Raw genomic sequence first — 23,386 nt, forward strand, 5'->3', positions numbered from 1 at the left:
CATTGATTTTAGCAAAGACAATGTTTTGAGTAAAGACAAAGTGCAGTTGTAATCCCATATTTTTCTACAAATTTCAAGGGAACAATTGTTTGTTCTATAGGCATATCTTGACAACTATAATGATCATGCCCAAAATTTATAGTATCTTATGAGGGGAAATTACAAACACTCTTGGATCATTATGGTGGATATATTTTATTGTAATAGATGATATGGACATAATGTAATAAAAGAAATCTTATATTATTTTGAGATGGATGTTGAAACCATATTCTTATCTAATTGATAAGTTGGAATAGCTTGAGAATTGTAGATTCTCAAGACTTTTTATGAAATAAATTCTAAGGCTAGAAATCCAAGGAGGTGTATAAGAACTATTCCCTCTCCATTTTGAGGGGGATTAATAGAGAGAAATTTCTACATTATAATGCCATTAGGATGTAAGACAATTTTTTATTAATACAAAAGTATGTACCAATTCTATTGCCTCCACTGTGATGTGAATTAGGAATTAATTCAGGAAGTTATTGTTCATTCTTCTAGTACCTTGTCTATGGAGGGAAGCCCCTCTCTTGTTAGTTTGTTAGATTTTGTAGTTTTCTTTTGATTAGCTTTTTCCTAGTTTTGTGAGTGCTCAAAAGAATAATTACAAATTGCACCAATATTTTCCAATTTGAAAGATGTGTTGAGAGCATCTCCCAATAAAACATTTAATTTTTTTTGGTACATTAGAATTATATTCAATAATCATAGAGTTTCAATCTAAACTATTATAACAACTTATTAAAGTCATTGCAATAAATGTAATTGAGTAAATAGTTTGTTGCATGATTACTTGTTGATTCGAAGAAAAATAATTACATAAAAGACTCTAGACTTCTATGCAAATACTTAATCACTTTATGCTTTGTTCTCAATCTAGTGTTAATACAATTACAATATGAATGTCCATCATTTACAAATTGGAATGTTCATAGCACAATTCCTTTTATATAGAGAGAAAATTCTCTTCTAGTTATTTCCTTTCAAGCAAAAGTCAATTTCCTTTCTACAATTAGATATTGACTCTTGTATGAGTAGATTATTTCTTTCCAAGATAAGAATGATTTGTTTCCTTTTTGCAAGAAAATCCATTTCCTATAAGATTGTCATTTTCTTTCTGGTTCAAGTAATTTGTTTATTTTTGCAAGCCAACTTATTTTCTGGGAAATTGCCATTTGCTTTTTAGTTTGAGTGATTTACATCAGCCTTTGGTAGAAAAACCGGTTGCTTTTAGTTCTTAGTTAAGCCTTGGAGAACTTTTAGCAACTTTGTTGATGCACTTTTAAAACTATATTTGTAATTTCCATTTCTTCTCCTATAACTACAACACCCAAATCATTATCTAATGTATATATCGTGCACTACAATTCACAAGTGTCTCACAAACTCTTAGTTGATAATTAAATTAAATAAGTATTCTTTCTAACTATCTTTTTGAGAAATTAAGAAGCTAATTAAAAAGTGGCTACCATGGAAACTTTTAGGGGCTAATATTCATAGGTGGGCTAATTTTTCATGTTTTTTCAAAAAAAAAGATTGGCCAATTTCCATTTTTTCCTAAAAATGATTCTCCAAAAATTTATAATAAATAATTATTTTACCTTAACAATGGCCAAAATTTTATATAGACTACCATAAAATTATTGGAAATATAAATATTTCTACAAAAATATCACCAAACATTTTACAGTTTGGATGTTAGGGACTAGTAAGATTAGCCAAGGTTTCTAAACTTTAAGACAAAATTTCATCCTTAATATTTTAAGTGTGGCTACATCCTTGTAATTTTTCTCAAACTATTCTAAGTAAACAAGATGATCTTCCTTTAAAATCATGTTTTATAAGAGCTAGATTTATAGCTTCAAAGAAGTGATTTCACACTCAATCAATAAGATGGCCTCAAGGGATGACAATACCATGTCCAGGAAATCCTATGTACTAGGAAAGTTGGAAGCCCATATGGACAAAATTATATTGATCACATTCCCCAAAAGAAAAAAGGTTAAGATCAATTGTAGACCAAGGCATTGGTAAGCAATCTCAGTTGTAGACAAAGGCATTCCATCCCTTCAACACTTTCCTAGAACTTCAATACAAGTCAACTCAATATGTGCTCAAAGTGAGACTGGTCACCCATATTTCTTGTGAAAGAGTCCTTACAAAAATAACTAATCCATTGGCAAATCAAACTCAATATGTGCTCAAAATGAGACTAGTCACTAAAATCAAACTCAATATGTGCTCAAAATGAGACTAGTCACTCACCTTTCTTGTGAAAACAAAAGTCCTTACAAAAATAACCAATCCATTAGCAAATCAAGATGAATATAAGAAACACTATTAGTTATTACATCCCATTCCATTGACAATTTCAATAGTGGAAATTTTCTTACAATACCTACAAATAATAAATACATTTAGGCCAAATTCTACTCAAAAACAATGAAAAATTGTAACAGCTTTCAGATGTGAAAATTCGAACTAGATTAGTTATGAAACGCATATGAATTATTACACATCAAAATCCAATCCAATCAAGAAGAACAACCCAACCTATCAAACAGAAACTAATGAACATAATGATTCAAAAAAGGAAACAATTATTTCTCACATAACAAACCACAGTGTACTCTTAAAAACTGAACCTACAAAAGTAGAAATGTATAGCTATAACCCAACTCTGAGATCCGTTAATGGGAGCCAAAATTGCCAGAATATGTTTGTTAGTTTTGAATTTGGTTGCAATAAAAAGAAACAGATGAGTCCACAGATATTGCACAATGTGCCTCGCTTTATCTACGCCTTGGAGCCCCCACAGTTACATCATGTCTTCTGTTGTCTTGACCACCTTTGTTCATCATTGCTACAAACTCCTCGTAGTCAATTCGTCCATCCTAAAGATTCAAGCACATTGAGAAAGAGCATCAATTAGCCTGTACTGTGTGCATCATAAAATTTAATATATTGACAATTTCCCAATTTCAAGAAGGTACTTACACGGTCAGTGTCCACCTCATCAATGATCTCCTTAATAGTTTTTTGATCTCCCATCCCATAGTTTTCCAGTGCTTGCTCTAATTCTTGCTTTGTAATGTACCTGTAGAAACATTAAATGGTTTTTTTATAAATATAAAAATATAACTTTTTTTTTTCAATGTTGATGAACATTTTTATATGGTTAGTGATTTAATACTGAAATTATACAAAAATGACACTGAAAAAAAACTATAAGCTTGACACATCTGCATCAGAATTTAGTGACGTTTACCCGCTGTTGTCTCTATCAAAATACTGAAAGGCAGTAAATAAACGATCTTGCTTATTTGTTCTGTTGATGTGCATTGTGGCAGTGATAAACTCTTGGTAATCAAGTGTCCCATTCCCATCTAGATCTGTCTGGAATGACAGGTGCAAGTATCATATCAGTGGAAAGTCCAGGTATCATTACTGGATCCAAACATGCATAACAATTAGGAAGACTAAATTCAATCAACATTCCTGTAACCATAAAAAAATTTAGGTACTTACTGCATTCATCAATTGCCTGACTTCTGTCTCAGAGAGTTTGGTCCCTAATCTTGCAAAGCCACTCTTCAATTCTTCAAATGTTATTGTGCCACTGTCATCTGTGTCCATATTCTTGAACATCTCCTTTAAACCCATTATTTCCTCTTCTGATAGACTATCAGCAATCACCTGTATTAAGATTGAGTCATTTTAGATTCTATACAAAAGGTACTAGAGATTGTCTGCCTACATATTATAAAACAGAAATACCTTGAGAGCAACTTTTTTAAACTTGTTCATTGCTGTGAATTGCTTCATCCTAACCAGTACAGCATTGTCAAGTGCTATGTCGGGGGCATTGCCATCTTCTCTCATCCATGGATGGGCTAAGGTTATACACCAAAAAATATGATTAGCTAGTCTGAAAAGGTAACATGATAATCTATCCACTAGGGTTTTCTTTACCGTTTATTGATAACCTACCCAAAACTTGAAAAGCCTTCAAACGTTTATTGGGATCCTGTTGGAGCATCGATTTTACCAAATCTTTTGCACCAGTAGAAATGGATGGCCATGGTTCTTTTTCCAGGTCAAGGCGTCCACTTAAAATAGCATCAAATATTCCTTGTTCCGTGTCTGTAAATTTATCATATTATCACATGATGGCAGTCAACATCAAAGGTATGCAATAAATTATGTCTAATTTTCTATACCAACCTGCCCAAAATGGAGGCGAACCACAGAGAAGAATATAGAGTATGACTCCAGCACTCCATATATCTACTTCATGTCCATAATGTCGCCGCAATATTTCTGGAGCCACATAATATGCACTGCCCACTAAATCTCTGAATACATCACCTGTATCAGCTGAAGTGGTCAAGATAGTGTAGCAAACTGAATTGAAAAGAACACCACAATACAGTTTTAAGAAACCAAAATTATGTATAGTCATTGTTTACATATTGAATCATGTTCATTATTGTGAAACTAGTTAATAATTTAGGAAAATTATGTATAGTCGTTGCTTATAAAATTTCAGAGCTTTTGCAAGTCATATTGAATTATTCTGTAAAATTTCTTAATTAGCATGCTCTAAAAAATTAGTTGTAATTTATTTTGAAGAGTAGCAGTGGACTTCAATGTTCATCATCATGAGTTGGATTGAAAAAAAACCTTATAAAAATAAATAAAATAAAAAAATTGAACCCATATTTACTTTTAAATAGGAATATGAGAGGATTCTAATATTTCAAGCAATAATGATATAAAGAGAAAAAAATAATAATATAACAAGTATGTGCTTTGAAGAAGTTCATCATTGTTTAAATCTCTCTTGCCAACATCTCAAGGTTTGAAAAGCCCAAACCTAGTCATGTTTAGGGTTAACTATGAATTTATGGAATGGTAACTGCCCATTTGAAATTTCCATTTGCAACCACAAATAGATCCATTTTATAAAAATTGAAATTTCTCATGAGCATACTAACACCTAAAAACTACATAAAACTCTCAAAATCAAACAAAAAATTGTTGTCAATTTTATTATTTTTATGAACAGCTAAGAGACTCTTGAATCTAATTAATCTATGCCTAAAGGTTAATGCTTTATATAACATACAAATGAGCTATGGGTGAACACACAAGTTTCAACCTTCAAGCTTCAGAGTTTAGGGTTCAATGTGCATCGTGTAGGATTGTATGATATGAGTTAGGAGGAAGACAAGCTTTTCTAGCACGCCCAAAGATCCACACTAGGGGTAGTGAGTCTCATACTGTGAGCAAGGATTATATGATGTGAGTTAGGAGGAAGACAAGATTTTTCTAACACACCCAAAGATCCACACTCCTGTAGTGAGTCTCACACTGTGAGTATAACTTGTGTTTGTCTCAGAGTCTATAAGTACCAGACAATACGTGTTTATGTTAAAGTTTCATCTTACGGTAATTTACTAGTCAAATTAATAATTTTAAATATTAACTATAAGTCCATAAAAACTTAGAGACTGTTAAAAACCCAAAAATAACCGTAAAATTTAACCACTCTACCCCAACCAAATTGACAAATAACACGATGATAAAAAATAATTTCGCTCCAAAAAAAATTGAAAAATAAATGAAGCTTTTCTCTCGGTATTGTTTTAAAAAATGGCAAAGTTCTTTTCCCTAACTGTCTTTAGTAATGGCCCAAGTTTTGTTCTTATTTGTAAACTGTCCTTATGGTCGTTACTAATAGCCAAGCGTTTATTAAGATAGGCTTGTAGGGTCATGTACATCATTTAAAAAAATAAATTAATCTATGTTCCTGCATTTTAAGACAGCAAAGGAATGTTAACCTAAATTAACTTTAAATATAGTTATAGTAACCAGCAAAGATTGACTCAGACCATAGTATTAATAAATATAATTTACTTAAAAAAAACTATTTCCATTAATAAATATAATTTACTTAAAATTTTTTATTTTGGAATATATATGTTTTTATTAATGTATTAAGTGTTTTTTAAAGAGGTTAAATCTTATTTTAATAAAAAAAAAAAATCACTTAGTTTAATTATTGAATTTTGAAAAGTATGAACCAAGTCCCACATTTGAACAAGAGCTATAGATGCTATAGATGGTATAAATGGTCAATTCACTTTGTAAACTATCAACCATGTTCAAATGTACACATATGTTATGATGAAATTCTGCTCTATGACTCATGTTTGGACTCAACAATTGTGCCAGATTTTTCTTCAATGTTATACCATGAGAAAGCTCATCCAAGTTTAAAATAAGAAGGTATAAATTAGCTACGCCAAAATGGGTGCATGGAAGTTGCACTTTATTTGATAAACTTCCTAGAATGATGCTAACAAAATTCAGCCAATCCATGGAAACTAAGTCTAGTTGTATTTTAAGTCGTCTCCATTATGTGATTATGTAGCCATTAAAGTAGAATAAGAAATCTTTCACACTACAAACTTGTTTACAAAAGTCACCTTCCCATGTAAGATGACCTTTAATGGCTTACCATTAATTTTATAGATATGTTTTCTTCAAAATTATTATGCAAATTATTATTATCAAATTTATATATTTAAATTATGATCTTTATTAATTTAATTTAATTACTTAAAATTAAAATTATCTATATATATAATTCAAAAATTAGTATTGAATATTATTGGAGCCTAGGTATACATTGATAAGAGCAATGAAGAAGTTGAATGCAATGACATACACGATTAAGATGAAGAAAAGTACTCTTGTCAATATCAATGACAAGTGGTAGTAGGATTGTCTAAAATCACATAAAAAAATTGTATAAAAATAATGTTTAAATATAGTATATTTTAAAACCCTAATTATGTAAATGCAAATCACAAACTATAATAATATAAAGACTAATACTTTATTAAAAACACTACTAACTTTGAAAATTTGCATATCCACATGAAAAATAACATGACTAATTTTGAAAATTTTCATATCCACACATTATATCATATATGTACCTGAATAAAACTTTAATGTCAATGTATAAATTTTACAATTGAATTCAGTCACACATATTGCAGCCAACAGTAAAAATGAAGATGGTACTCTCATGCAGTTGAACGGGGGAGTACACCAATGAAGCACTCCTACACCTGAAGGCGGGGGGGGATTTCGGACATAATTTGAAGCAGATGATTATCTCTCCTTTCAGCTGACAAAGGGGGGAAATGTCAATGAAATTAACAGTGGTTGTCAGACTAAAAGTCTCGACAACATCAACGAAGCAACTAGTGAGCATTTTCATCAGTGAGTGAGCATGAACAAATTCACCAGTGGGCGATCAACATCAAAGTTAGCAATGAGCAGTTTTCAAACACAGCAAAAGCAACAGTGAGTTGTTTTTCAGCCAATGGGCGTTCATCACATTTTGTCAGTGAACACAGGATGTTGATTTCAAGCAAAGGACAGTTGGATCCTTTTGCAGTGTGGCCTCAGCCTTACAACATTCCTCACATTCTCATTATTAATCTACAAAGAATGATAATAGTGCAATTAAATACATGAGAAAGTTGGTCTCAAGATAGTATGTCTATCTTGGACACTATGGTTGAGAAAATATCTCAACACACGAATCTAGGAGCCTCACTAGTTGGAGAGAATCTCTCAACCAACTAAGCCTAAACTGACTCCTAACCATGAGGAACAAACTCAATCTAGAAAGGTAGGTTTAAATCCTAACTTTCATGATTTTAATTAATTTAATCATTTGAACTTAGAATTGTTTTTAATGTGAGAGTGAGGCTAACATTTAATTATTAAATTATAAAGGACTAAGTAAATATTTCAGAAGGTTAGATTTAGATTTGGATTGACATCACATTCCATGTCTTGCATGGAAAAAAGATTTGGAGTTGGTGTTTCTGTTAATCCAAAAAGATTTGGAGTTGTTGTTATGGGTTGCTTTGTATGAGAAATTAAATTTATGTGTTTAATCATAGTGGTTTAAGAAGAATAAACCCTATTAGAAATTGTGCATTAAATTAATGGTTGTCTCACTAATGTAATAAAAAGATGGAAGAAAAAAAAACATTAAAAAAAAGGAGTTTAGTGCACTTCAATTGTGCAGGGGTTACCCATCAAACTTGTGATTTCAATAAATTGTTGCCGAATTTTAGAGAAATTAGACTGCAAAAACTCACTGGAAAAGCTTCCAAAAAATTGTAATAAAGACAACTAGAAAAAAGCGAGTGTTAGATTTTGGTTTGAAAATGGTACTTTCTCCCATTAGACTACCACATAATAAATATTTTGAAAATTCTTTTGAAAAATGCAGATTGGATGTGCCAATGAACTCACGACTGTGACTTGGTTATGATGGATTACATAATAAAAGAAAAACAAAGTTAACCAATTAAATTTTAAATAAAGAAAATTAATTTTAAAAATAAAGAAATTTTGTTTTGTAAAGTTAAACTTATACATTGGTATTTAAATTTTTAGTCAAAACTTGATTAATTGAAAATCAATCCATTAAATGGGTAATATCTTTCCCTGCAATTAATAATTTGAATTTTAAGTGTTGAAAGTGTATAGTTTAAATACTTTGTACTTTAACTTCAGTACAATCTGGTCTTATACCAAATTTAAATAAAATTTTAGTGAAAAAAATGCAAAAGAATCGGTTATATTGTGTAATGTTTCATATTAAATATTATTATTATTATTATTTAATTAACTAATACAATTTAATGAATTGTGATATAGAAAATTTGAGAGCAAATCTTTTAATTCATTTTATAATTACCCAACTTTTTTTTGTTATTTATTTACATTTATTTGTATTTGTTTTAATAAAAATGATATATGAACAGTATTTTTTGTTATGTATTTATATTTATTTGTTTTATTTTAATAAAAATGATATTTATTATAATGACGTTTGTAATATAGATTTGTTGTAAATATTTTATTATACATTCATGTTTATTTCTCAATATTTTAACTACATAAAATTTAATGGTTTTTATTTTGATGGTTCATTTCAGGTTGTTTAAGCATTAAATATTGTTTTGTTTGATATTAATATAAGAATTTGTAAGTTAGTTAGTTATTATTATTTTTTACTTAAGAAATATAGTAATGGAAGCCTTTTTAAGGTTTTGAGATAGTTAATAATAGTAAATTTACCATCATAAAAAAAAAACTAATATTTCTTTATTTTCATAGTGTAAAATAAATCATAATTTAAATGTTTTGTTATTTATTGATATTTACTAAATATTTAATTTATATATAAATTTTTCCCTTTTGATTATTTACTTTTATCTTTTTATTCATGGTAAGTTAATTATTTATTTTTATTTACCATATAAAATGAAAAACCTTGAATTTTGTGAGAGATTTTTCCGCGAAAATCACATGAATTACCATTTGTCGACGCGTTTCCAACCAACCAATGTGGTTCATCGTCAGGACAAGTTGAAGAAATAGATCCAACTTAGCATGTTAAATAGTCTGAGCAGAGCCTCCAATGGCTAACTTGACCAACGACTAGTTTGACTCTAGGACTGAGGTCTTGAGTTGACAATTTTACTTTTTTATTCATTGTAAATTAATTATTTACCTTTTATTTACTATATAAAATGAAAATCTTGAATTGAAAATTTTGCCTCCCCTACACATTTACCTGGAAAACTCTAGGTCAGTTAGATTTGTCATGTCATCAAGGAATATCTCCAACTAGTTAGAAATATATATATTCAAAGCAAAGAAACATATTAAATTATATATAGGTATTACTTATATGGAATTGAAAGTAAAAGTTTAAAAAGTAGATAGTACCTATTTTGATTTATTTATTTTGAAAAATGAAAGTTCCATATGCGAAGTGTCAACCACGGTATGTTAGTTATGGTTGCATAATAAGACTAAAATAAAGTTAACTAATTAAATTTTAAATAAATAAATTTAAATATTTTTAAAAAATAAAGAAATTTTGTTTTGTAAAGCTAAATTTATATATTGGTATTTAAATTTTGAGTCAAAACTTGATTAATTGAAAATCCGCCTTTATCAAATGCTTAATATCTTGGGGCATGAATAATAAAAAGTAGGATTATAAAAATTTATTGGTTATTGATCATTATTAGTTTAGTATTTAGTTATGTAAGTTACAATTTTGAAAAATAAATATTTATCTTTTAATATTATTCCAAAAAAATCAAATATTTGATTGGGTTATAATATGAAAATGTCATTACAATTTTTATCTAATGTATTTCCATGTGGATAATTATCTCACAATTTTTAATTTAGAATTGATGAAGATAAGTTATAATGTTTTAATTTTGAAAAATAAATATTTATTTTTTAATATTTTAAAAAACAAATTCAAACATTTGATTGGATCATAATTTGAAGGTCTTATTACAACCCTTGCACAATATAGTGTCATGTGGACTGGCTTGCAATTTTTTTACCATAAATTTTTAATACAGTTGTAATATTCATGCTCTACTTTTTAGATATTTGTGTAGTGATTTTTGTTGAAAATGCACCAAGAAAATCTTAGTTTGGCTTTTCCTTGGTCAAACTAAAGAAAATTCAAATTTCTATTTCAGCATAAATCTTGGAGGTAGTTAACTAAGGTGATATAGCACCTAGCACTCAATTAAATCAGTTAATTCAAGTTGGGGAAGTTTGACTTCAATTCAGTATGATTGATTGCTAATTTGTAGCAATCTATTTCATTTAAATTGAGTTATGGTTAGTTAAACTAGTTCTAACTGTCATAAGAACTAGTGGAGGTCAAGTTGTGGAAGTGGGACTTCAACCACACTTAGTGATCAATCAGCTAACTAATCAATCAACCCAAAATAATTGATGCATGCAAAGAATTTGGGTTACCCAGTTGAGATGGAGATTCTTAGGCTAGTGTACTATCAGTGATAGACTATTCCAATGTGTACGAGTGGTGTATGCAGTCAGATGAAGGACCTAGAGGAATTGTTGGGAATCATGATTGTCATTAAACCAAAATCCATAGGTGTTTGTCAATGATCGCATCGCCAAAGATAGGGATCCATGAGAGGCAGTTATTTCATGTCACAAAACAATCTCCCCCCCAACGTGAGTAACCAGTACGTGTTAGTCAACAATCACATCGCCAAAGATAAGGATCCACGAGAGGCGGTCAGTCCATGTCACGAAACACACGGGGAGTGTTGGTTTATCCAATGTCCAACAGGAATTGCACAATCCAATTGAGGGAATTTCCTAAATAATAAGGGCCAATTTCCTCAAGGAACAACGCAAGGAAATAAGAGCTTGGAGGGCTTGAAAATTTGCTAAGTTTTGGCCAGAGTCAGTCAATCAGGCAGAGGGATAGACTATACACTTGCAGGGTGTGCTCAGGCTTGAGTAAGTATGTGTATTTCATATCTATTCTCTTATTAATGCAATACATATAGGAAGGGGTTTTGAGCAGTTTCTTTCCCTTAGATAACTCTTTGTTCATGTGTGATGTTTCCTTTTGCATGTATATGATTTGTGTTCTAGATTGTGAATTAACTTTCGTAGATCAGTAGAGTAGCTTCGAGTCTTGTGATTTAGTAAATTTCTCGAGCAGTTTTGAATCTACACATTAATTTCTACATGGTATCAAAGTAGGATTCACAGTAGAGAAGATATTTCAAAGTTGTTATTACAGGAGGATCAAATTTGTAGGATCAATTCTTTAGAGGTAGAAGGGTGGCTTTTTATGGACTAAAACTTGAGTATGCCCTCGACGGAAGCTAAAATTATTTTTCTTGGAAGGACTACATGGAATTAGTGCTGGAAGATAATGGACTAAAGGAATTCATTGGTAATGGCATTTTGAAACTAGCAACAGTTGTTGCTCAAGATCTAGTAGAATGGAAGAAGTGTGTAGCCAAGGCGAGGATAATCATATTCGAGGGAGTATGAAGCCATATTGTCTCAGATTTCCTTGGGAAAGAGACTCTATATGCAATGTGGCAAGCACTGATAGATTTGTTCCAGAGTAGTAGTGACCACAGGAAGATGGTGCTCAAAGATAAACTTTGAAATATCAAGATGCAAAAGAATGATACTATTCTACAGTACTTGAGCAGGTTCACACAATGTCGTGATGAACTTGGTAATGTTGGTGTTACTATTATAGAGGATGATTCGGTAAGACTATCTCTTCTAGGCCTTCCCAAGAGTCGACACAACTACCAAGATTCAGTGAATGGGAGGGAGAAACTACCAAAATAGGAATGCCTATGGTCCAATTTGGTACAGGAGGAAATAAGGTGGAATAAGAGAGACGAAACTTCATCCAAGGGCGAGGATGAAGAAAATTTTGCCTTTGATAGAAAGGAAAATAAGGGAAAAGGGAAGAAATCCCAATCCAAAGCAGAATCTAGTCAAGGGGACAAGAAGAAAGTCTTGTCCAAAATCAAGTTCTTTCAATGTCATGAATTCGAGCATTATGCCATGAAGTTTCCACAAAAAAAGACAAGCAAGAAGACCTCGGGAGGAGAAGCAGGTGAAGATTTGGCTTCACAGTTCTTGACTTTACTCTCATTACATGCATGGTCAACACAGTGATGCGGAGTGTGTGGTACTTGGACAGCGGTGCCTTGTTCCATATGATGGGGAATAGAGAATTTTTTAGTGATTTGGAGGAGAAATATCTCTAGATGAACATCAATATGGGAGATGATGGAAGGTACAATGCGACCAGGATTTGTATAGTCACCTTTCAGAGTGAGTCGGGCTCCCCTCTCAAACTCAAGGATGTGATGTTTTTTTCGGGTATAAAGAAAAATATTATCTCTGTTGTAGTTTTGGAAGATTGTGGTTATGATGTGATCTTCAGAAAAGGAAAGGCATTCCTGAGACACATAGCCATGGGATAAGTGAAGCAAAATTGAGTTTGTATGAAGAACAGGTACAAGCTAGATGTCGAGGATCGTACTGCATTGAGCACAAAGGCAGAGAAGGTGCAAATCCATAATATCGATGAAATTTGGCATAGGATACTTGGCCATTTGCATTATTCTGCTTTGAATATCATGCAACAGATAACTACAGGCCTCCCCAAAGGAACAATAAAGTAACAAGATACATGAAAAGGGTGTACCTTGAGGAAGTACACAAAAGCCACTTTCCATAATCGGGGTAGTAGAGCACATGCATTCCTTGAAAGGATCCACTCTGATGTCTATGGACCTTTCTTGATAGCCTCCACTACCAAGCAAAAATATTTTGTCATTTTTATTGATGAATACTCACAAAAGTGTTGGATCTTCTTCATGCAGAAGAAGGATGAGACTTTCTCCAAGTTCATAGAATTCAAAGCACTGATTGAGAAAGAAACAGGCAAGAAGGTGAAGGCTCTCGGGAGTGATAATGAAGGTGAGTACGTGTTGAATGAGTTTAAAGTTTTATGTGCAAAAGAAGGCATTCGATGAGAGTTGACAACACCCCACAACCCAAAGTATAATGGGGTGGGTGAAAGGAAGAACCATAGCATTGTGGGAGCAGCGAGGGAAATGTTGCATGACCAAAGCCTACCTCTGCACTTGTGGGCTGAAGCATGCAACACAAAAGTCTATTTACAGAACAAGAGTCCTTATCGTATTCTTGGCATGATTACATCGGAAGATGATTTCTCGGGGAGAAAGTTGGATGTGTCACACTTCAAGATTTTTTGAGCCTCTGTTTACCACCATGTCTCCAAAGAATTAAGGAAGAAGCTAGAGCCAAAAACAGAATTGGTGGTATTTGTGGGCTACATATAAACTCCCCACAACTATTGTGTGTACTTTTCATCCCTCAAAATTACATTTGTGCGAAGAGATGTAAAATTTGATGAAGACAAAGCCATGTGGTGCTCTCTTGAGAGGGAGCTTTAGATCCCACTAGAGGAGGAGATTTTAGCTCCAAAGGAGGAGCCTCAAGATGTTGTGCAACAACCACAAATTGAGGAGAAGAAAGTGGAGACAACCACTCAAGCATAACCATTTAGAGAAGGCGAGAAAAGGACCAGGGAAGCTAAGAGACTTGTGCAGGATGCAAGGGAGAATGTGGGCTCCTTCAAATCAGCACAGGCAAAGAAGGTCACCAGATCGGTACATTATCTACATGACTCTAATGACTAAGCTTGTAGAGACTGAGACATCCTCTTTCGAGGAAGCAGTAGAGAAACCTACATGGGTTAATGCAATGGTGGAGGAGTACAAATCTATTGTAAGTAAAAGTGTTTTGGAAGTGGTCCCAAGACCAGTAGAAAAATCAGTTATGGGTTTGAGATAGATCTTCAAGATGAAGCATGCAACAGAAGGGAGCACAGAAAAGTATAAGGCTAGAATTTTGGCCAAGGGGTATTCTCAAGTTGATGGGATTGACTATGAGGAGACACATTCTCATGTAGCAAGGTACACATCCATCAGATAAATCCTTACTATGGCTACATAGGTGGGGTGGAATATCCACCAGATGGATGTGAAAACAACATTTCTCAATGGAGTTATTAAGGAGGAGGTGTAAATTCAGAAACCAAAAGGATTCGAGACTTTTGATGAGAGTCTCATGTGTGCAGACTCAAGAGAGTGTTGTATAGTCTCAAGCAAGCACCCTATGCTTGGTACACCAAGATCGACAGCTATCTCACCGGTTTGGGCTTCACCAAAAGTGAAGCGGATGCAAACCTCTATCATATTTTGGTAGAAGGTAAATTTTGCGATTATTGTCTTCTATGTTGATGACTTGGTTTTGACTAGTCATGAGCAGTTGATCAGATCTTTCAAGGAGGACCTTGCAAGAGAGTTTTAAATGAAGGACATGGGTCTCATGCACTACTTCCTTGGATTGGAAGTATGGAAAGGGGATGGGGAACTGTCTATCTCTAAGGGAAAGTAGGCTAACGAGATACTTCAAAAGTTCCACATGGACATATGAAAACCCATGGAAACACCTCTAGCGACCAACTGGAGGAAAGAAGATGCCACTTTAGGTGAGGAAGTGGATGCTACTATTTACCGATAGTTGGCAGGTTCACTAATGTATCTTGTGAACACATGACCAGATATGTGCTGTGTAGTCAACCAAATGAGCCGAGTTATGGTTAGGCCAACCAAACTATTTTGGAGGGCAGCTAAGCATGTTCTATAGTACATCAGAGGCACTACCCAGGTTGGAGTATGGTATAAACGGATAAAGGGAGTGAAGTTGTGTGTCTTCAGCGTTGAAAATTTGGTGGAGAATCCATCAAACAGAAAGAGTACATCAGGTGGAATTTTCAGTGTTGTGTCCGTAACAGTTTCTTGGTGCAGCAGGGGGCAAAGATGAGAAAGATACTTGTTGGATTTTTTTGTTAGATGATGGATCCAAATGTGATTTATTGTGATAATAATAGTTGCATCAAGCTCTCTGAAAATCATGTTTTTCACAACTAATCCAAGTTTTAGTATCACCATCTACAAGATTATTTGTAAAGACAAATAATGTTGTTGCAGTCATTCTGACATAGGAATACGATGCTAACATTTTGACAAAGGCCTTATCAAAAGGGGAGTTCGAGTTCCACAGGTGATGGATAGGGGTGGTTGATAATCCCTTTCTTGCAAAAAGGGAGTGTTGAAAATGCAACAAGAAAAGTTTGACTTTTCCTTGCTCAAACTAGAGAAAATTTGAATTTCTATTTCAGCATAAATCTTGGAGGTAGTTGACTAAGGTAACATGGCACTTTCACTCAGTTAACTTAGTTAATTCAAGTTGGGGAATCTTGAGTTCAATTTAGTATGATTGATTGCTAATTTGTAGCAATATTTTTCATCTAGATTGATTTATGGTCAGTTAAACTAGATCTAACTATCAAAATAACTAGTGGAGTTCAAGTTGTGGAAGTGGAGCTTCAACCACACTCAGTGATCAACTAGTTAACTAATCAATCAACCCAAAATAATATAGATTTTTATATCTTTATATAGAAATAACTTAATTGAAAGTAAAAATGATATTATATTTTCACTTTTGAAAAAAAAAATGTATACTTTTTTCTTTTTCAATTATTTCAATATAAATTTTAAGTAAAATATATGAATAGTTATATAAACACACACACACACACACATAAAATAATTAACTATAAATAAAATATTTCAATATCCACCTTAAATAAAATAATTTTGTATAAGATACTTCTTAATATAATGGATGTGTATTTAAAAATACATTAATAACAAAAATATATTTTAAAACAAACCATATCCATGACAAATAAAATATTTCAATATCATCTATCTATATATTATAAAATAATTGAAAAAAATGGCTAAAACATTTCCTACTAGTATAACACAACTTGATATCCAACTAAGGCTTAAATTTGACCCATTCAACCCTCAATATGAGTTACAACTTGACCATTATATATCCTTCTTCATATTTTCCACATGGCTAGCAACTTTTCCATGAGTAATAAGGGTTTATGTGGCATCCTCGAATTATGGTGATCAATTTTGATAGGTCAACTTCTGGGAGGCATAACTTTCTCATACAAGCTCTAATTGAGGTAATTATTGCATTGTTGGAAAGGTATCAATTTGTATATGATGAAATATATGTCCATAGTAAGGTCAGGACTATAAGGATTGGTCATTTAAGGCCTCAAAATGGCTCTTGAATTGTTTCACCCTAATTTTTCTAAATTGGGACCATTAGTAAAAACAATCCTATGAGTTGATTCCTCCAATTTTTCCGATATGAAAGAATCAAGATGGATGAAAAATAGTATAATGCTCCAATGTATATCATAATTCCCCATTTTGGGAGCCTTTTGGCCCCCAAAATATTTTACTGAATGAGGTGAGGAAATTTTCCTCTACCTTCTCTGCAGAGTACCATTCAACATTCCTTGGAATTACCAATATAGGTGTTAACTTACCGGTAGAAGTGTGGACTACTCTGTTGTAAGAGAGTTGTATATATACCATATTTTCATCCCAAGTCTTTGGGTGCCTCTTATTATAACCCTGAAATTCTGCACTAAATTCTTGCTGACTAATTTTGTTTGCCCATTTGTCTGTAGATGTAATGTTGTAGAAATCATAAAATTTGCTTTCATATCATCCCATAATGTAGTAAAAAATACATTGATAAATCTCATGTCCCTATCTGAAATGATGCTCTGTGGTATCCCAAAGTGCACCTAAACTTTTCCAAAGAACAAGTTTGTACTTCTTTCCCACTTATGCTCTTTTTACAAGGCATTAAAACACACACCTTGCTGAACTTTTCAACTACTACAAACAGGTAGTCATTTCCCTCCTTGGTGGTTCATAAACATTGGACTATAAATTCTATGTAAATGCTTTCCCAAGGATGAGTGGCTATAAGAAAGGGATAGTATGGACCATGTCTCCTATTGCTAGGCTTGTTGGTAAAATAAAGCATACATCCTCTTATGGACCTCACTACCTCCTATTACATTTTGGGGCCAATACATAGACCTCTACAAATTGGTTGTTGTCTTCCCTACATGAAAATTCCCTACAACCTTGGAGGTGTGAGCTTCCATGATCAGTAGCAGTGGCTGATATTTAGAACACATAATTTATCTAGCTTGTAGAGTAATCCATTTTGGAAATGGTAGTCAACTATAATGTCATCATAATGCACATGAATGTGAGTTTGCAACTATTGGAACACCTTATTGAATTATTCATACTCTATATATGATTCTCTATATGAATCATGGGCGAAAGGCTCAATGTATACATGATTTCCCAGAGACTCATGATATTTGATGTGGGTGGCCTTGAAAGAATGTTGACCAACTTGTTTATGTTTCCTTTCTTGTACTTGATCACTAAATGAAACTATTGTGAAAACCACATCCAGTTGTAATTCCTAGTTTGTTATAGCTTACTCTAGGCTGACATGTACTATATCGGTTGGTGATCTATATGGACTATTGTCCCCTTTCCCATTAGATAATGTTTCCACTTCTTCATAGCTTTCACTGGGGTATAAAGCTCCTTGTTGTATGTAGGTTAGTTGAGGACTAATCCATGAAATACAATATATATTCCTTCCTCAATGCATCAAGACCATTGCCATAGCATAACCACTGGCATTTTTCTCCACTTTGAATATTTTCTACAAGTTTGGTAATGTAAGAACCAATGTTTGACTGATTTTCTTCATTAAATCCTAAAAATCCTTTTGTTGATCCTTTCCCCATTAGAAACTCTTCCCACTCATTTTTATAGAGTGGAGTGGCACTGCTACTAATGAAAATGAGGCTATGAATTTCCTTAGGTATTGCAATAGCCCAATGAAACTCCTGACATTAGAAACATTAATAGGACTGACCACTTCATGATGGTCTCCATCTTGGTAGGATTTATCTGCATCTCTCCTCCACCAATCACATATCCTAATACACTAAACGTTTTTGTGCAAACTCACACTTATTGAGATTTTCCAATAGTTGGTGCTTCGTCAATGCCTCTAGTACCTATATCAAATGTGAGATATGCTTCTCCCAGATAACACGATATACCAATATATCATCCAAATAAACATTAACAAATAAATATATATAAAGGAACAATATATCATTCATTAATCTCATGAACATAAATAGTTCATTGCATAAGCCAAACAACATGAATAGCCACTCATGAAAACCTTTCTTGAAGGTGGTCTTCCAAGTATCTTCTTCTCTGACATGAACCTAGTGATATTGTGACTTTAAGTCTAGCTTGGTGAAGTATTTTGCTTGCTGCAACTAATCTAGTAGATCATCTATCATGGGCAAGGGGTACCTATTCTTAAGCATAATTTTGTTTAAAGCTATCTAATCAATACACATCCACCAAGTCCCATTCTTCTATGGCACAATGATGATGGGTGTCCTACATTGTGAGGTTTTTGGTTGAATGACACAATATTCTAGTAGTTATTGCAATTGTCTCTTCACCTTATTTTTCTCTCTAATAGACTACCTATAAAACATAATATCTGATAATGGAGAGTCTGGAAATAATTGGATCTCATGATCCATTTACCTCTTAGGTGGTATCCCTTTAGGGTCACAGAACACGCGCATGTATTCTTATAGAAACTCTTCCAATCACTATTTTTTTCCTTAGTATACCCATCTAGGGATGGATTTTCTTTCATTGACTCTTCTACAAAGTGATTTTATCTTAAAAATAGTAAAACATAATTCATGTTAGAATTGATAAGTTTCTTGGAATGGTTGGAACTTACTAGCAGAATTTTGGACTTTCCCCTATGCACATTAATGGTAAAGGATTTTACATCCTTGATGAGGAAATATTGGTTGGCTCTTCGCATGAATATTGGATCTTGCATGTACATATAGGGACTTCCAAACACCACTCCACATACATCAAGTGGAGCAACATAGTTCCACTTCATCAATAAAATTAGCACTAATAGAAAATATTATTTTTCACTATTTGGTTACCTTTATTTCCACATCCCTATTTACCCATCCCAATTTATATGGGCTTGCATGGTCACAAAATTCCAATCCCAAATTTTTAACCAACTCTGTTGCAATGAGATTCACCTACGATCTTGGTTTTAACAAAGCATCATTTTTTGTCTTCTTGGCTTGTATCTTCATATGGAGAACCTAGTTATTTCATTCTTTTCATGTTGTTGAAGGCTACTCAAATTCATCCTATTCTACAAAAATGTAAAGACAATATTCCTATCCACGTCGAAGTTTATTTCCACCCAATTTCTCGAATCTATGGCCATGATATTTTTCTTCTTGTTGTTCTTCAACTAGTTCTTTGATATGAGTTCTAGATGTAGTTTTTGTTGATAGTGCTAGATACTTCCAACATATAAGGAATCTACTCAATGTGAAGTCCTAGTTATACCTCACACCATTCGGAGTAGGAGCCCCATCCAGAGTGTCATCCCGACCACCATAAATTAAGGTTTTCCTTGGTTGCAATGGATAACATAAGATTTTATACGCATAACCTTTGAACAAACAAGTAAGTTGACATTGCGAAACACCAATTGCAATGTGTAAAAGGAGGCCTTCATGTGAGGGGAGACAAGAGTGAGTCTCTAGAAGGAAAGTAATAGTAGTGTCTTAATAGAGGCACAAGAGAGCAAGGAAAGATTTGTTAGTTATCAAGTGAAATAGTTCAAATAGACACAATGATAATTAAAGAAAATACAACACACATTCAATAAGATAAGCACCAAAGCCAATGAAGTAGTTCAATTTCTTTAGTAGATAGGAAAATAAAATATACCACAAACATCTAAATAATAGTCTTACAACATTCAAGATACATGCATGAAAGTTCTATGGCTCAATGAGCTTCTGATTATTAAGTGAAAGATCCAAGTACACAGTTGTAATGGTGAGACACTAGATCTAATAATGGAACATTAAGTCACTTCTTACTTCTCCAAGGAATGATCTTCTCTCCTATGCCAAGCTAGAGAAGCCAAGGCTAGCTCTCCAAAGCCTAATCCTCCAAAAGCCCTTTGCTTGAGTTATGATATTTATTTTATAACAAGAGGAATGACATTTCATCTCCACTTATGACTCTTGAATTACCCTCATGACTCTTGGAATCCTAAATTACCATTTAACTTATATTGATTGTTTGGTTCAGATGTGACTTTTCATATTCCATGTATAACACTTGAACTTCCACACATTTACATTTTTTCATTTTCCTTTTGATAATACATAATTACATTCCACATGTGGTAAGACACATTGACACATATGACATGTGATGACTCTTGTACAGTCCATGACATGGCATTGATCACATGGAACTTCATGATGATGTGGCAATGCCAAGCTCTTCTCTTTATTGTCATGTCTTGCATTCTTGATGAGTGATATAATTTGTTCTTCATCTTTACCCTCCAAGGGGTATTGGATTAGTATTAGGACCCTCTGAGTCATCATGAAATGTCTTCATTTTTTCATGGTCCAGGATCTCTTAATGTCTTCATGATGGTTCTTCTTTGTGCTTATTTTCTGCAAGTGCTTCTTTGTTTCTTCTCCTTGACATCTTACTTGACCACTAACTTTCCCTGTTGAGGAGGTACACCTACCAATGAATTTCACCCATGACAAGGAAAAATCAGTCTTGAAATCATCTATTATATCCCTACTTTGCTCACAAAAGAAGCTGCTTGAGATGGGCATGTGTAAGGACTAAGGAAGATGGCACAATTGGGCTCAACAATGGCTGAGAGAAGGCACCATTTTCAACTAGAACTGTGACATGCGCTATAAGGAGGGGCTCTTAAGGGTATAGTGTAGTGGGAAAGTGCAAGAGAAAGTGTGATGAGCTTGTTGACTAGAACTACGTAGTGCGTAGGGCTCAAGGAAGAGAAAGATAGTGATAGTGCAGTTGAGCCTCTCAGTTACTGAGGGAAGAACTCATTGTGCTCTAGAACTATGACATGCACTAGGGAGGCATGTTAGGACTCAGTGACTACAAAATGAGGGAGTCTAGTGGACAAGGGTTGATGGCTTGCTGACTAAATCTGTGACATGCATTGTGTTAAAATATGTAAATGCGTTCAAATTCCACTTTGGATAGCTCACCTGATGGAGATAATGATTGCATTAAAGTCGTATTTTCTAGAGGACCAAAATCAACCTAAAGATCACTAAAATCGGATAAGGGAAAATGTACTTATGAAGAAAAGACCACATGTGCACATTTGACAAGGTTGGCCCTAAAGCAAAGTGGACACCCTTGGAAGGCTATAGATACAAATGACCTATACCTCATTTGGACATAATCATGAAACACTCTTCTATCTTGATTTTTGGCTAACACAGATTTGAGGCTCGTCTGTAGAGGATCAGGTTCACTTTGAGGTGAAATTGCAGGGTCTGAAGGTCACATCTCCGATTTAGGGTTTTGTGCCTCAGTCACGTGCACAACACAGGAAGTATTTGACCATAGTCGCTCATATAGAAGGTCATCCATGCGACTAGAGCCTTCCAGTCACAAGGATAACTCTCCATCCATGTGACTGGGAGTTAGGGTTTCAGAATCTCAGTTGCAGATCCAGTCGCTCGCATACCAGGCTTAAGGGTGCAACTAGGATGTTATAGTCGCTCACATGACTCCTCCTCTGTGCAATTGAGACTTAAATGTTGGAATCTAGGTTGTCAAAATATTTCTCTCAGCGACTACAAGGTTCTACAATTGTCTACAGATAGTGACAGTACATCAAAGACTTCAAAATCAGGGTTTTGAGTATAAGAATTGTTAGGTTCATTCCATGGATGTTGTAGTTGTTTTCTTGAATAGTTGCATATATGAATATATGGATCATTATATTCTCTTTTGCTTAATCATTTGATGATGATCTAATAAGAAGAATAATTTGAAATTGTTTTCCCCATAGTGGGTTTTCCCTGGTCTCCGACCAATCCTGGTGTCTCTATGTGTGAATGCTTTTCTTCTATTGTTACTTTATGTTTCACTACATTTATTTTGATGATATTTTTATTTATACATATTTTCATATGCTACTAAATAATTATGTAAATCTAAATAATGTTATGATTTTATGGAGTGAACTTAATGTGTTAATAAAGAAATGAAATTATCAAATCAAGAACAATATAACCCTAAGAAAAATTAACGCAATGTCACTGAGAGGAATTCTTAAATAAAGGAACATTTTTCTTTAGCAATGATCTAGGAAAGGCTCCACTATCAACTAGAACTGCAACAGGTGATAGGAAGGCAAGAAGAACAAGGCATAGTGTAGTGAGGGGTTACATTCAACAGAGAAGGCAAGGCTAGGCATTGTAACCGTAACATGAGCAAGGGTTGAGAGGTAGGATCCTATGCTAGCTTAGTGGAGGGCTGCAGTGGCTGATTTTCCACTAAAAATGTGATCTATGCTAAGGGAGGCTCACTGGGAAGGAAAATTGTGAAGTTGGATGAGATAAGTTGCAAAAGATCATGTCACTTTGCGAGGAAGGTGTTCACTACATTATGAAAGGAGGAGGACCTTTGCATTACGCAGTTTGATTTTGCAAGGGAATGAAGAAGGTTCTTTCTATCCGCTAGAAGTTCCCCATGTGCTATTCAAGGAGGAAGTGTCCAAATCTTAGTGCAATGAGTTAGTTCAAGCAAGAAGGATTAGGTGCCCATGCTTTGAAGATCCTCAATGTCCATCGATAGAAGCTGACCTTTAGGAAGACTCAGTGCACAAGTATGGGAGGGATAGATCTCATCTATGAGCCTCATGAATAGGTTGTGCTCATCACTTGGTGAAGGATTTATGCTTTCAT

The 23,386-nt window shown here is 33.6% G+C and overlaps 1 protein-coding gene across 1 annotated transcript in view; it reads right to left on the minus strand.

Moving 5' to 3' along the window:
* Nucleotides 1-2,600: 2,600 nt before the first annotated feature.
* The window catches only part of LOC149197831 (calcium-dependent protein kinase 34-like), a 94,540-nt gene continuing 73,754 nt past the window's right edge, over nucleotides 2,601-23,386 (minus strand). Inside the window, exons 2-8 of the mRNA XM_089405987.1 lie at nucleotides 4,267-4,410; nucleotides 4,033-4,185; nucleotides 3,820-3,935; nucleotides 3,571-3,738; nucleotides 3,311-3,438; nucleotides 3,040-3,139; nucleotides 2,601-2,936 (exon numbers count right to left, since the gene is read on the minus strand). Of these exons, the coding sequence (XP_089262113.1) occupies nucleotides 2,835-2,936; nucleotides 3,040-3,139; nucleotides 3,311-3,438; nucleotides 3,571-3,738; nucleotides 3,820-3,935; nucleotides 4,033-4,185; nucleotides 4,267-4,410 (911 nt within the window). The 3' untranslated portion in view covers nucleotides 2,601-2,834. The remainder of the gene's footprint in view (nucleotides 2,937-3,039; nucleotides 3,140-3,310; nucleotides 3,439-3,570; nucleotides 3,739-3,819; nucleotides 3,936-4,032; nucleotides 4,186-4,266; nucleotides 4,411-23,386) is intronic.

The sequence above is a fragment of the Pinus tabuliformis genome, chromosome 2_2, assembly GCF_031772625.1.
Source record: "Pinus tabuliformis cultivar Carrire ecotype Pingquan chromosome 2_2, CPIR1, whole genome shotgun sequence".
Taxonomy (NCBI): Eukaryota; Viridiplantae; Streptophyta; class Pinopsida; order Pinales; family Pinaceae; genus Pinus; species Pinus tabuliformis.